The 13,128-nt window shown below is 41.5% G+C and overlaps 1 protein-coding gene across 2 annotated transcripts; it reads left to right on the top strand.

The window, feature by feature from the left end:
- The first annotated feature begins 7,834 nt into the window (after positions 1-7,834).
- On the top strand, positions 7,835-11,520 carry glula (glutamate-ammonia ligase (glutamine synthase) a). Of its 2 annotated transcripts, XM_031735598.2 has the most exons (7): positions 7,835-7,960; positions 8,611-8,798; positions 8,879-9,040; positions 9,703-9,849; positions 9,956-10,083; positions 10,193-10,392; positions 10,508-10,820. In XM_031735598.2, the coding sequence occupies exons 2-7, from the start codon at positions 8,633-8,635 to the stop codon at positions 10,818-10,820; spliced, it is 1,116 nt and encodes a 371-aa protein (XP_031591458.2). In that variant the 5' UTR covers positions 7,835-7,960; positions 8,611-8,632. The 2 variants fall into 2 exon arrangements, with proteins under 2 accessions (XP_031591458.2, XP_039458580.1); XM_039602646.1 differs by lacking the exon at positions 7,835-7,960 and having other exon boundaries at positions 8,633-8,798; positions 10,508-11,520.
- The last annotated feature ends 1,608 nt before the right edge of the window (positions 11,521-13,128 follow it).

Below are 13,128 nucleotides of genomic sequence, written 5' to 3'. Positions count from 1 at the left end.
TACAAAGTTAGAAAACTGAATTTGATATGAAAGCCAAGTGCTGTGGACATTACCAAACATATTAACATTAAATATAAGTACATCTTAGAAATAATGCAAACAACATTACAGATCTCTATCGCATATTTTATAAAATATTTAAAAACAAAACAAAGCCGCAAACATGCCGTGTCATTTTGAGGAATGAAGATGACAAAATGGCATGAAAATGGAGCAAAAGAAATCATTTTATATAGTCTGCCACGAACAGTATTCACTTATTTTTCACCAGAAATGTTGTTGTCTCTGTCACGATTCAATCTGCAGCACACTCCCCACACGCTGTATAATACCTAGTTAAAGCCAGCAGGGTGTGAAATGGTATTTGGAAATAAATGAAACTGACTATGAAACAGTGGAGTTGGGAGATATTGCCGTGTCAAAATGACAGACAAGTGCTGGAATGGAGCAAAAAAGTTATTATCCCAAAGAACAGCAAGGGTGGATTAAATATAACCCATGATACCTCTCGCATTTCTGCCTTCATCCTCACCAGAGAAGGAGAGAGAGCGTGGACAAAGATCTGGCTGAGGCAAACATCCCAACAGCAGCCGTGCTCCTGAGCAGTCAGAAGATCTCCGTGCCAATAACTGCGACTGCAAAGTGTTTGGTTATTGATGTTCCATATAAAGTGTTTTGAAGAAGCTTTAGAGAAACACGATCCCTCGAGGCTACTCCTGGCCTGATTTACAGCTGAACTGATGAGTCACAGAGGACACGCTGGGCATTGAAATAGTGACAAGTATGTTGTGAGCCTTATTAATTTTTAAAGTAGAGTGTTGTCCTGTGGTTAGCGGAGGACATGGTGATATATGGCGATAGAGGGAGCGCGAGGGTTGGGCCTAATTGTTAAAAGGTTGAGTGGGGTGAAGGTGCAAGGAGGGTGGAGGGGAGTTATTCATCAACCTCAGTGCTGAATGACGGAGCTGCAAACAAGAAGGTGAACACACCTTGTTTTACTCCATAAATCTTCTTCCATTTAATATCAATATAGAAACTCTATTAGCTATAATGAACCTAATGTAAGTTGAGTCTTCTGTGTCCTTCGGTTATATTGCAACAGGCCAGTCTGAATTTCATCATTCAAGATCTGACATAAAGTCCATCAAATGAATTGTAAAGGTTAAGCACACAGAATTGCACTGTCTAAAAAGATATTGCAAGTGCTTTGGTTTGTATGTTTTCCTGTTAAATACATTTAGCATCAAGTGAAATCTTAGTTACAGACTGATTTAAATAAGCAGCTCTGCACTCAAGAGTTGCTAAAGGAAGTTTTAGACTGGTAGCTACTGCCCTCTGCTGGAATATCGCGTGAATTTTGTGAACAAGCATTAATTCTTTCTATGCATATTTCAGTCACTGCCATTTGTTTGTTTGTTAAATATAAAGGAGAATTTAAATACTTTGAAGATAAAGTCTTGGTTTAGAAAAGACTGTAGTATGAGAGGTGAGCAATGACACATCAAATTTAAAACCCTTCTCCACACATACAAGGTCTTGAATAATCAGGGCCGGTCTTATCGTACTGCTACTAATCCAGTTAAGGTAAATGAGTTAAAACTTTTTGGTTAAACTTTTAACCATGAAGCTTTTTAAGGATTACTTTTTATAATTTGAAATCTATTCTGATTCTGGCGGGATTTGATTAATTCTTTGCACTTGAACGCACCAACCAAAGGGCGGTGCGTTCAAGCGCATTATTGATCGGAATCAGGAAACTGTTACTGAGGGGGAAAAAAGTGGATGTACACCATGAGATATCTTATAAACACAAGGCACAAAAAAAGAATAAAAACATTACTAGTACCAGTACCAACATTATAAAACGCCAATTACACTAACTGGGCACTTCATTAGGTACACCTTGTTAATATGGACCCCGCCCCCTTTGAATTGAAAGCTGCTTAATTCTTCATGGCTCAGATTCAGTAAGGTGCTGGAAACCTCAGAGTTTGTGGTCCATAATTATATTTTAGCATCATACACCCATGATGTGAATCTCCCATCTCATCATATCCCAAAAGTGCTCCATTGGAGGTCAAAAACTGAACGTCAACAACAATACTCAGGGTAGGCTCTGATGTTTAACAAAGCTAAGGGGCCCAGTGTGTGTGAAAAATATTCCCAGCACCATTACACCACCAACTGCAGCCTGGACAACAGACATTAGGGAGGATGGATCTATGCTCCCATGTTGTTTACACCAAATTCTGACTTTATCATCTGAAGGTTGCAGCAGAAACTGAGACTCATCAGACCAGGCAACATTTTTCCAATCTTCTTTAGTATAATATTGTTGAGTCCATGTGAATCATAATTGACATGATTCTTAGCTGACAGGAATGGCACCCAGTGTGGTCTTCTGCTGCTGTTGCTCATCTGCTTCAAGATTCAACATGTTTTGGATACTATGGTTGTAACGAGAGAGTTTATTTGGGTTACAGTTGCATTCCTATCAGCCCAAAGCGGTCTGGCCATTCTCCTCTGAGAACAACAAGACTTTTTCACTCAGAAAACTGGGTATTTTCTTTGTAAACTCTAGAGATGGCTGTGTGGGGAAAATGCCAGTACATGAGCAGTTTCTGAAATTCTCAGTCGAGCCCGCCTGTCACCAACAAACACACCATGTTAAAAGTCACTAATAAGTCACCAATATCACCTTTCCTCCACATTCACTTAACCACGTCTGTATACATAAATGTATTAATTTGCTGCCATGTGATTGGATGATTAGATATTTCTGTTAACACGCAGTTGAACAGGTGCAGCTAATAAAGTGACTGAAAGTATTTACTGCAAAGAATTCATTTTTATTATGTGAAATTTGGTGTTTAGGCACTTTTATGAAATGGGTTATACAGATACTTTCAAATAATAGCATACATGATATTTTTTTCCCTTAAAACAAATTAGAAGAGAGACCTATGTGCCCCCCGAAAAAAAAACTAATAATAATTTTAACAAATCTAAAAAACAAATGATCTCACCATTAAAAACAAAATCTTTGGCACAAGAAATAATAACACTAAGCATATAGCGCTCTATTTAAATCCACACTTTGCTCTGAGGATCAAGGGGGATTTGGGCAGAGCTTCTATCTGTGTTCTGTTTTCTAAAAATTGCATTAGCTGCCTAATTTTGTTATTCAATTTATAATTTATACCATATGACATATTTGATTTTCTATAGATCTGCTTTCTGTTATGACGCAGAGACAGTTAAAGTTTTAGTCCCACCTCCTTCCCCAAAACAGACAAAAAGAGAAAAGAGATCACCAATAATACATCTATTAACTAAAAAAATGCTCTTTTCTATTAAATTATTATCTACTGATTATTTATTCTGAGGTTTCCATTTAGTTAAAGAAGCCAATTTATGGTTTTTGTTGTCTGTTTTTTGGGATTGCCTGTTGCAGAATGATTTTCCTCCTATAAGAGGTAATAAAGTAATATTTTCTTGTGTTGTATTGTATCACATCCTATAAGTCAGTACGAGAAAACCAGTTGGGAAAATGAGGAAATGAACTGTGTCACAGGGATAGTACTACTAAATACTCATTCCTGACCTGTGGTTATATAAAAAACGTTCTTCTTCTCTCCTCTTATCTAAACATCCTCACTCTCTCACCATTTTAGTGCAGCTGGCTTGTTTTTTCAATATTTATTTTAAAAAGTCATATACACCACCAAATACACTCTCCAAGGGATTAAGGGAGCTCTTACATCACACACTGAGTCTTGATGAATGAAATATTAAAGCTGGTTATTGTTTAGTGATATACATTGTGTAATATGTTGAAAACAACATGATGTAACAGCAGCCACTGGAATCTAAAATCATCGACCCTTTGAGGGCTGGATTCAAAACTCAAAGTAAAGTTTTTAGATCACAGGATGATCCACCATGCATTATAATGTGGCCTCCATGTACCTGTAATGCACTCCTGACATGTCCGGGCATGCTCCCAGGAGATCTCCTCACAGACCTGGTTCAAGGCAGAGATGACCTGCTGGATAGTCTGTGGTACTGCTGGTACTAAAATACTACCCAGAGGTTCTCAGAGTTGGAGTCAGGCCTGGGGGCCAGTCAGTGACATAAGTACCTCCATCATCCAGGAACTGCCTGCACACACGAGGCCGGGCATTGTCTTGCACCGGGAGCAGTCAGGATACTGTTGGCTAACACATGGAGTTCTGTGCGACCTTCCAAAGATATGCCATCCCGGACCATCACTTACCCTCTGCTGAATCACACATGCTGGACTCATGCTCCAGACTCTTTTAAATCACATGAACCTGCTCTCATCTGTGAGGAGAACAGGGTAAAGGTGGTGGACCTGCTAATTTTGGTGTTCTCCGGTGACTGCCAAATGAGCTGCATTATGCTGGACTGGGACTAGGGATGCCTCTAAATGATTTTAGGCTCTCCTGCCACCCTCGGGTCACTGGATGTTATTATGTAATGCGCTGGCATTGCTCTTCCTGTCCATATATTGGTCATGCTGCTGGTCTGATGCCCTTCTCCTGATGCCTGGGCCATCTCCTGCTACCTCCTCTGCACTCCTGAGGTTGTGCTTTAGGTCAGCAGACCTTGTGTCTGCACATATGGATGTGCCATGCTGGAGGAGCTGGTTTACCTGTACCACTAGTAACAAGGGCAGTAGCAAGAAGGAGAACTAGAGAAAAATCCATCAGGAGGGATGAAGAGGAGAGATGATGGATTCACTGGGTTATCCTTCCTAACCGGACAGACTAATATGCCTCAACCTCAATTGTGTTATCCTGTAATGATTAACTGTTTCTTCATTTTTTGAGCAATGTACTGTTAATTGATCCCTAAAAAGGTTTCAGTGACAGTAAAGGTCCATTTTTAATCAATCTTTTCTTTTCAAGTAAAACTGAACTCTATTCTGCATGGAGAGTAATGTGTCTCTGTTCACGAGGGTTATCCTCTTTAAATATTAGAGCTCAGTTCGCAGAAAACTTACAACAGACTGGTGGAGCAGCTTGCATTGTGCCTCCGGGCAAATGTGACAATGATGAATCTGTGAAAACTCAAAGTGTTCTGTCTGTTTGGGTGCTGAGATCTGCTGAGCATGGGCTGCAAGCTTTACAGCACTGATGGGATACTTCTGACCTAGTTTCCAAAATGAGCTGATACTATTAAAAAAAAAAAATCGATTCAGAACTGAGGACTCACGCTGTGACTTTGTGTGTATTTCAAACACACTTCGCCAATGTTTTGCAGAAGTCTTTTAACCAAAATAATAACTGAGACTTTTAAAAAGTGCAGAGTGAAGCTTTTTTCCTTTGACACAGTAAACTTGTAAACACAGTAAACCAAAAATATTATAATCCTGAGCTTTCGCTTCCATCTCACAGTATTCACAGGTATTTTTGCTATGACTTTGTTTATCATTGCAGACGGGATTATATAAACTATTCTCATCAGTCTAACGTGAATGATTTTCAACTTGTGCATGAGGTGTATTCATAAAAATCACAAAGATGCTTCAGAAACTTTAAAGACTCAAAAGGAAAACTGAAGCTTTCTAGCATATTTCCTCTTTCCTCTGGTCAAGCAAAGGTAAGGAGAGCTTCTTCTTGTCAGGTTCAGGAATTGTCAACATTGCAGGTCTCAGGAGGGTCAGAGTAAGTCAGGCTTCAGGAAGCCTCCGTCAGATTCTCACTCATCATCTTCACTCCTCTGAAGCTCCAGCAGGTGGTGCTGTACACCAACTAAACGGAGCAGAACAAGATGATCAGCTTCTGATGAAGATTTTAAATTGTAGTTATGTAAGAAAACTGTTGTTCTTGTTTAAGGAGCTAGACGCTTTTGAACCAGAACAAAAGTCTGAAGGGTGTAGGAAAGGGTAAAGATGTCTGGTGGTTAATGTGGTCAGTTCAACACTTTGGATAAGGGACACAACTTTCCCAAGAGGTTAGCAGGATTTCTGGTGTCAGAAATAGCTGCGGGGCATTTCCTCCTCTCAGTCCACAGTCCCAGGTGGTGCAGGTTGGTATTTTAGCCCCAGGTTCTCAGGAAGTTCTCATACGAACTCTCATCATCTGCCAGGACAAAGTCTGGTCTGGGCAGAAGAGGCAGAAGGGATGGACAATGATGGACAACAGATGACAAAACATCAATTTCCTGATAACAATTTTTGCACTCTTTGGCTGTACACTGTATCCTTGTGCTCACCCACATTAACCACAACAGCAGACCTATTCATGCAGCACCACCTTTACTTAAAAGTGAGCTTAATGCCCTGAGGCGGATGGGTCTCTCAAGGATTTAGTTCTACGGTTACATCTTCGTGTGTTTTTCCTCCTGAGGGAGAACGGTTATTTTTTGATTGTTGGCCACTCTTTTGCTATCACAGGATTGGCATCTAATTGATGATACATTACTCACCTCAAAAAATAATTAAAGATGAAATTATTCGCGGTTTAAACAGTGGCAACAGAAAATAAAGTATTTTGATAAAGAAAAGTCTGCAGCTTCTTTGAATGCGATGATTTGCTGATATAAGTATTTACTGATATGATATATTATTAGATATTTGGACATGATGCAAATGTCCCAACTTTTCCATTATTTTCACTATCAAGATGACTTAAAATGTCAAAAATGAACCAGATTTCTCACCAATGATGACGTAGACCACCACAGAAATCACCAAATGTGCAAAAATCTTTTGTGAAAAGAATTTACATGTCAAAGAGCTTGTTTTTAGCAGCTCCCCTCCTGAGCCAAAACATGCATTCAGTTCGAAAGGCACGCCAAGGCCAGTCATTCATCTTCTAATTCAAAAGAATGTAAAGGTAAACAGGTTACCTGTTTGGTCATTTCTGCATAATACTGCTGACAAAGGCACTGCAAATTCAGATGGGTGAGAAATTAAAATGAAACACTGGCCGTTAACACCTACAGTGAGGTGGCTTTGTTATGCTGCAGGAAGCAGTTTGTATGCACTGGTTCAGTCCTTATCATCCCCCTTGGAGGGAAAGGTCACTGCAAATCAATACAAGGTTGCTCTGAGCGATCACCTTTATCTTGTGATGAAACATTCCTGTTGGGAGCAGTCTCCATCTGGACAATACCCCTTTTTCAAAGGAGATGAGGGGCCACTGAATGGTGCGATGACTATGAAAATGTATGTAACTACAGCCTCAGGACATGGCTGCCAGGAGGTCAGAGAGTATTTGCAGTAGCTGCAGCATTAAGATGTTTTAAAATAATCTGCCCAGAGGGGCTTTTAATATACAGCTTCTATCTGATGCTTTACCAGCTGTGGCTGTTTTATACAGATGGATCCAACTGTAGAATGAAAACAACACTAATAAAAACAACTGGTAAAGAAGGCGCATGATATACATCTGCACATGAGTATATCTTCAAAAAAACTTGAAAATCCAGTTGAAAGCCTCACTGCACCATCAGATGTCTCGTTGCGGGATTACATAACCTCCCACTAAAACCAGTTCGTCCATGGCACTGATTTCCACCACTCGGTGGCGTCTTGGACCGGAGACGCACCTGGCGGTGTGAGCGGAGCTGAGCTGCACATTTTGCCCGTCACTGCAGCATGTTTTCAAAGAGTTTGCGTGCCTCCATGTCAGGCTCCTTCTTTCTTTTTGTCTCGCTTAGGCTTCAGATTAAGCGCGAGGATGAGGATGCCCTCACGAGGGGGAGACTCACGCATAGTAACACGCGGCTCAGCTCCGGATAGAGGGCGTTGCGGCTCCTCTTTCAGCCCTCCCCCTACGACCAATCAAAGGCCAGATCCTGCTCTTATAAATTCGCCTGGATCCGGGATCTCGGTACCGGAGAATGAGAGAGCCACTAGTGAGACATCATTCAGCAACACATTGGACCTGCCAGTCCTTTAGTTTTTATTTCAATTTTCTCGTTTCTCCAGGTAATTCGTCTTTATTTTTCCTACCTTTGTATTAGTTTACCTCCAGGTCAGGCAGCTCTTTGTGTGAGACTTCCCATTGTTTCAGACTTTTGCAGTAACTTCTTTCTTAACCCAAGCTTCTGCCTTTCTTTGATTGCTTTGTATGGATGCTTCAGTTTATTTTTCCTAGGTGTGTTTGTGGGATTTAGGTGTAGGTCCGAAGGTAATGTGTATGATACAGGAAGCAAATGACGTAACATTGCCTCACCTGTTTTCGGCGATCAGCTACTGCTATAGTAACCGTGGATGTGCAATAGAGGTGTGTTTAGCGGAAGCCGTTTGTTTCCTTGTGTTTTCCACGGTGTGAGGTGGCAGTCTGCGGCGTTAAATGTAATCTTATCAGTAAACATGATGGTGCAAAGTCGCCTTTTCTGTTGTGGCCAAAGCAGAAAAAAAATAGGAAAACGCTGGAAATGTGCCTTTTTTAAAAAAAATAAAAAAACATCCTCTGTGTGTTTTTCACCCCCCTCTTTCTGGAAGAAAAAACAAAACAATGGAACTGCTTTTTGTGTGTGTGTGTGTTTTGCGCCCCCGAACCCGGTTATGCAACATGTGATCCAGAGCGCAACGCAGTCTCATACCTGCTCTCATCTCCCCCTCTTCATCCTCAGGTGTATTATAGTAGCAAATAAGATGGCTACATCCGCCAGCGCCAGCTTGAGTAAAGCTGTCAAGCAGCAGTACATGGAGCTCCCTCAGGGGGACAAAGTCCAGGCCATGTACATCTGGATCGACGGAACCGGAGAGGGGCTCCGATGCAAAACCAGGACGCTTGATTCTGAGCCCAAAAGCATCGAAGGTAAGCAGCATCTTCCTGACGCAGTCGCAGAAAGCCAGAGATGTTCTGCAGGCTATCGCACTGCTCTGCTCCTTTTGTAGATCTTCCTGAATGGAACTTTGACGGATCCAGTACCTACCAGTCCGAAGGCTCCAACAGCGACATGTATCTGATCCCCTCAGCCATGTTCCGCGATCCATTCCGCAAAGACCCCAACAAGCTGGTGCTGTGTGAGGTCCTGAAGTACAACCGTAAACCTACAGGTAAACGGAGCTCCTCTGTTTCTGGAAAAAAAAAAAGTAATTTTTGGGTGATGGAGTCATGTGCGTGTAACAGTGCATCATAAATGGGACCACGTCAACGAGATGATGGCTATAAAATTATATGGAAATCTGATAGCTGAATATTTAAACTGATAAGCTAACGCCAGACGGCGACAAATGAACCGGTGATTTGATTGGTCTAAAGGTGTAAAGTGGGCGGGGTATACCTTTAAAGGAGAACTCTGAGGAAGAGGGGAAAGGAGCCCAGCATAGTGTTTGTCAGCGTCGCTAAGCAACTGTTTTGATAAAGTTGTGACATAACATAAAATTAGATACCATTTGACCTAGTGGTTGTTGGTATGCAGCACAATTAGTAGTTCTAATCAATTTAATGATTATTGCAGTCATTGTCGAAATATGCCACCCACTCATTACGTCTCATGAGTAAACATTTGAGGTGTGTACATACCAGAGATACGATATTGGTGATTATGGCAAATGAATGGGAATAAATGTGGAATTAAAACATAACTGAAGAACACTTATTTTATTTGAGATGAGAGAACCTCACAATTATAGATCACAGACCCTAAAAATATTCACTGTTGGTGCCCAAAGTATTTTAGAACATTGTGTGTAATTTGCCGTGTTGATCTCTGCAGAAACCAACCTTCGGCTCACCTGTAAGAAAGTGATGGATATGGTGGCGGATCAGCACCCTTGGTTTGGCATGGAGCAGGAGTACACCATCCTTGGAACGGACGGGCATCCATTTGGCTGGCCATCTAATGGTTTCCCCGGACCACAGGGTGAGAAACTTTTTTTTTTTTTTTTTTTTTTTCCTCCCTCAATGGCTTAACGTGTACGGATACGCGGATCTTTGCCTGGATGATGTAACACTTTCAATATCTGCAGGGCCGTACTACTGTGGTGTTGGAGCTGACAAAGCCTATGGCAGGGACGTAGTCGAGGCCCATTACAAAGCTTGTTTGTACGCTGGAGTCCAGATTTGTGGCACAAATGCTGAAGTAATGCCTGCTCAGGTAATTAAAGAAGCCAATCATGAATTTGGATTTGAAACCTGGTTTTTCTGGTTCTTAAGAGACAGTTAAAAGTATCACTTGTAATGCTGAGCTGTCTCTCCGTGTACAGTGGGAGTTTCAGGTCGGACCTTGCGAAGGCATTGACATGGGCGATCATTTGTGGGTAGCGCGCTTCATCCTGCACCGTGTCTGTGAGGATTTTGGCGTCGTCGCCTCATTTGATCCCAAGCCAATCCCTGGAAACTGGAACGGTGCTGGCTGCCATACAAACTTCAGCACGAAAGAGATGAGGGAAGACGGTGGATTGAAGTGAGTGGAAAAAGCTTCATGGACTTGTTTAAGTTTACATCTATTTTTATTTATTTCTTTGATTAAAACGTTATTTTTGCATTTCTAATGCGACTCTTGTCGTTCCTGCTTTCAGAGCTATTGAGGATTCCATTGAGAAGCTTGGAAAGAGGCACAGCTACCACATTCGTGCCTACGACCCCAAAGGGGGGCTCGACAACGCCCGCCGTCTCACTGGCCGCCATGAAACCTCAAACATCAACGAATTCTCTGCTGGTGTGGCCAACCGTGGTGCCAGCATTCGCATTCCTCGTAATGTTGGTCAGGAGAAGAGAGGCTACTTCGAAGACCGTCGCCCTTCAGCCAACTGTGACCCGTACAGTGTGACCGAGGCCCTGATCCGCACCTGTCTGCTGAACGAGGAAGGAGATGAACCCGTGGATTACTAAATCCACAACTGACTCCCACTGTCCTCCCTAATTTCTTTCAAACTAGTACTGTATTTTTTTTTTTTTCCCCTTTTCTCCCTCTGAGATGATTTTAACCCACATTTTTAATGGCTTAAAGTTGACTGGTCAACTGAAAACATGACAAAGGTGTTACATCCTTGGTAGTTGTGAGCTGGTCATGGCAGGGTATGCCTTTCCCCTCATCTTTAGCAGGGATCGGCTTTTGTAACACTGTTTTGTAACCCATGTCATATCATTCCCTTTTTTGTCAGTGACTAAAACGAACTAAAGCACATGGACACTGCAGAGTAGCGCTGCTAAGACTGGACAGCATTTGTAATTGAATAAATCTGACTAGTTCGTGTACTGTTAATATGTTGAACTGCCTTTCAACTATCCAGTCTTCAATGTTACTAATTCTGTCGTTTTATCAAGTGTCTACTTTTAAATGGCAACATTTGTCTTCAGAGTTTTGACATACTGGGTCATCTTTGTATCGTACACTTCGTAGAGGTCTGTACCCAGATGTAAGTTGTGCAAATGTGGTGGATCTGTCCATAATGCCATTTGTAGATTTCCTCAAGGAGTTTTATCCTTTTGTTAACTGCAATATTGTAATGCACCTGATTTGGTAAAACATTACATTTACTGAACATGGTGATTTTTATTGAAACATTTAAAACTTTTATTTTTATCACAACACTGCTGTGTGAATTTTTGACTTCCCACACTTCCAGCTGACTTGCTTCCTTGTAGAGGCTCAGCCAGGTAGTGGTGTACTATAGCTGGTTAACCTCATCTGTTATTGTCTACCTTAGACTTTAAGGGGGGGAAACTAACATTTTAGGACTTCCGGTTTAACAGGTACATATCTAGACCAAATAATATGGGTGCCAGTCATGCTTAACAGCCCAACTATTAACCCAGAAACTTGTATAAAAAGCTATGAGCTCGCCAAGTGTTGTGAGACTGAGGGGAATTTCTCTCTCCACAGGGCCAAATTCCAAAGTATTAGGAGTATAAATGGAAACCGGAGGACTCTTGTGCCAAAAAATATATTGCTTTTTGCCTACAGGTTCTACGTGCACATGCAAACATTGTTTATACAGCTTAAGCTTGCACACAGCTTAAGCAAATTTCTAGACCCTGTGGCAGCTTCTATCTTCTCATCTAACTTTTAAGAATAGTCTGCTTGCCAAAATACTGAATAGTCTAAAGTTGTCCAGCTATGGACAGCAAAGCATCAAGTTTTCATTGATAAACTTAGTTTAGGCTGGAGCATTCATAAAGCTATCATGATAGTGTGAAAATCATGATTGATTCAAAGGTTTCTAGCTGCAGGAGGAGCTCGGGCTGCTCTTCACACATTTGTGCAAGCTGTTCAAACAGCTGGCGCTGCTGTGTTGTTACTGTGAGTGTTACACCTAGAGGAAACACTAGTAAAGGCTCTTTGGGTGTGCTTTCTTTCACCAAATGTTCTGATGTTTCAGTCTGGCTGATGTCTTGGCAGGAGCTCAACAGCAGCTTTGTTTGGGCTCGTTTTTAGGATGAAGTGGGAAGTAACTGGAAACTGGTGAACTCACGAGACAGTTATTAAACTCCTTCAGTGAAACAGCCGGAGGCCAGTATTCCCAGAAGTGCTGTGTCATTTAACAGTCACACAGCACCGCAGATTGTTGTGGCTTGGATGTACTTGGTATGCACACTGTTATTAACTTAAGAAACAAACTAGAAAAACAACTCTTTCTTTTGTTGAGTTTATAGGGTGGCAGGTATTTGGTGTAAATTTCCACTAGTAGCAAATTTCTAGGTGCTGCCAGTTGATGCAAAGTAGTAAATTCAGCATATTTCTGGTGTTTACATATATTGTTTAGCCTTAAGCTTGGCAGTCTGTAGAGAACACGTGTAAATTCAGCTGTGTTCAAATCCAACATGATGTCAGGAAAGAGTTGGGAATCCGCACTATACAGGGAAAATAACAGGATGGAAAATAAATCCTTTTTTTTGCGCTAATATAATGAGACAAAAGAGTGACCCAATTTCCTAAAAAAAGCACATAACACGCTCATTTCACGGGACAGAACATTTACTTCTGCTGTCATCTCCTTTCTTGGGGGAAGGGCTTTGAGACCTTTCCCCTACATCCCAGCTGCCCTTACAACACAATGCTAGTCAGATCCCTGATTGGCTTTGCATGGCGCAGGTTAGCCAATCATAATGCCGAAAGCAGGTTTACTCGTATTTCAGAAGACGGTGAATGGCTTGAAGCCAAGACATGTACTTTGTTTTTGTCTTTTCTGGCCAAACA

Source organism: Oreochromis aureus, linkage group 18 (assembly GCF_013358895.1).
Source record: "Oreochromis aureus strain Israel breed Guangdong linkage group 18, ZZ_aureus, whole genome shotgun sequence".
Classification (NCBI taxonomy): Eukaryota; Metazoa; Chordata; class Actinopteri; order Cichliformes; family Cichlidae; genus Oreochromis; species Oreochromis aureus.
Note: the sequence above shows the minus strand (reverse complement) of the source record. Positions and strands in the feature narration are given on the sequence as shown.

Coding starts and splice junctions, on each gene's coding strand:
- glula (XM_039602646.1), top strand. CDS start 8,633: ATGGCTACATCCGCCAGCGCCAGCTTGAGTAAAGCTGTCAAGCAGCAG. Junction 8,799..8,878: donor TGAGCCCAAAAGCATCGAAG/GTAAGCAGCATC, acceptor CTCCTTTTGTAG/ATCTTCCTGAATGGAACTTT. Junction 9,041..9,702: donor GTACAACCGTAAACCTACAG/GTAAACGGAGCT, acceptor TGATCTCTGCAG/AAACCAACCTTCGGCTCACC.